Source organism: Trypanosoma grayi, assembly GCF_000691245.1.
Source record: "Trypanosoma grayi strain ANR4 Tgr_499_V1, whole genome shotgun sequence".
NCBI classification, from domain to species: Eukaryota; Euglenozoa; class Kinetoplastea; order Trypanosomatida; family Trypanosomatidae; genus Trypanosoma; species Trypanosoma grayi.
In genome coordinates, this window is record NW_008826118.1 from 3,897 (window position 1) to 5,210 (window position 1,314).

General features: G+C 47.6%; 1 protein-coding gene across 1 annotated transcript; it reads right to left on the minus strand.

The window, feature by feature from the left end:
- Window positions 1–853: 853 nt before the first annotated feature.
- Window positions 854–1,180, minus strand: DQ04_04991010 (hypothetical protein; the record flags this gene model as incomplete). Its single annotated transcript, XM_009313910.1, has 1 exon — window positions 854–1,180. The coding sequence occupies one exon, from the start codon at window positions 1,178–1,180 to the stop codon at window positions 854–856; it is 327 nt and encodes a 108-aa protein (XP_009312185.1).
- Window positions 1,181–1,314: the final 134 nt, after the last annotated feature.

Here is a 1,314-nt window from a genome sequence, read left to right on the forward strand (position 1 = left end):
CACAGATATATATATATATATATATATATATATATATGAGAGGGGGGTGGGGTAAACACGCAAGAAGAAAAAAGAAACAGGAAGAAAAAAAAAACAAAAGAAAACACAATCACATGCAAGGGCGTTCAGAAACATCATTCCAATTGTCCCACTGCAGGAGCAGAGCAAAAACAAACAAACAAAAAAAGAAGCAACAGATAAGAGACGCGGATGTAGGGGCAACGAAGTAGAGAGAGTCGGTGGCAGACGGCACCCATTCGCTGCTTCCTTGCGCCTCAGCCAATATGATGCTCTCTCGGGGGAAGGCAAGCGCAGGTGCGCACGCAAGCACCCACATCAAATGGCATGCGTAGGCAATCAAAGAGAAAAGCAAGCACCAAGCAGACGGAAAAAAAAAAACGAGCTGGACGGGGCAAACTGTAAGGATACTGGCACCCACGGGAGCCAAGAACAAAACACCCCTTGGAACCAAGTATAGAAACCAGAGAACGGCATGCAGGCGTCCTTCCTTTTATTTGCAGTGAATGGCTTCGCTGGGTTTATTTCCAGTTCATCTATCCTTCTCCTAGATCTCTCCCTTCCGCTGTGTGTCTGCATGTGTATACGGATTTGTGACTGCGAGTTCACTGCAATATATATATATATATATATATATATATATATTACGTGTATGGCTGGAGCGGTGTGTGAGTGCTGCTTTCAATCTTCCTTTTACACGCGCCTCTCTCCTCCCCCACTTCGATGAGGCGGCGGAAACCCCCGCACACGACCTACGCCCACGCAAAGAGACAACCCAACACAGTCACAAAAAAGAGTACTCATAGGGGGAAAAAACACAACATTTCCTGTCGTCTTATTCAACCAATTTGGTTTCATCTGTTTTTCCCGTCTGCGTTTCCCTTCCCTTTCTCAGCCCCGCGTGGGGACAACGGAAGCGGCATGGAAAGAGTAGAAAAAGCGCGCTGGCAAAACACTTAAGCAAAATGTATGGAGCGGGAACCTGGACACTGTTCGTCTTCCTTACAGCTGTGTCTGTTTTTTTTTGTGGGGGCTTTTCCTTCTCCATATTGGCCCCACAGCTCCTCTTATCAATTTCCTTCTTCTCCTTGCGCCGGCGCCCAACACGACGGAGTGTGTAGCGCCAGAAGCTCGCCCGCCCAGCGGCAACAGGGGCCAGCATCTACTGCCTGTCCACTCCCGCCAGTGGCATGTGGTGGGCCCACCCCTGTGGCCCCTCTCTGCACGCTTTTCTGTTCCGTATATCACTTATCCTTTTTTTTTCTTTTTTGCTCTTTGACTTTTTTTTTTTTTTTT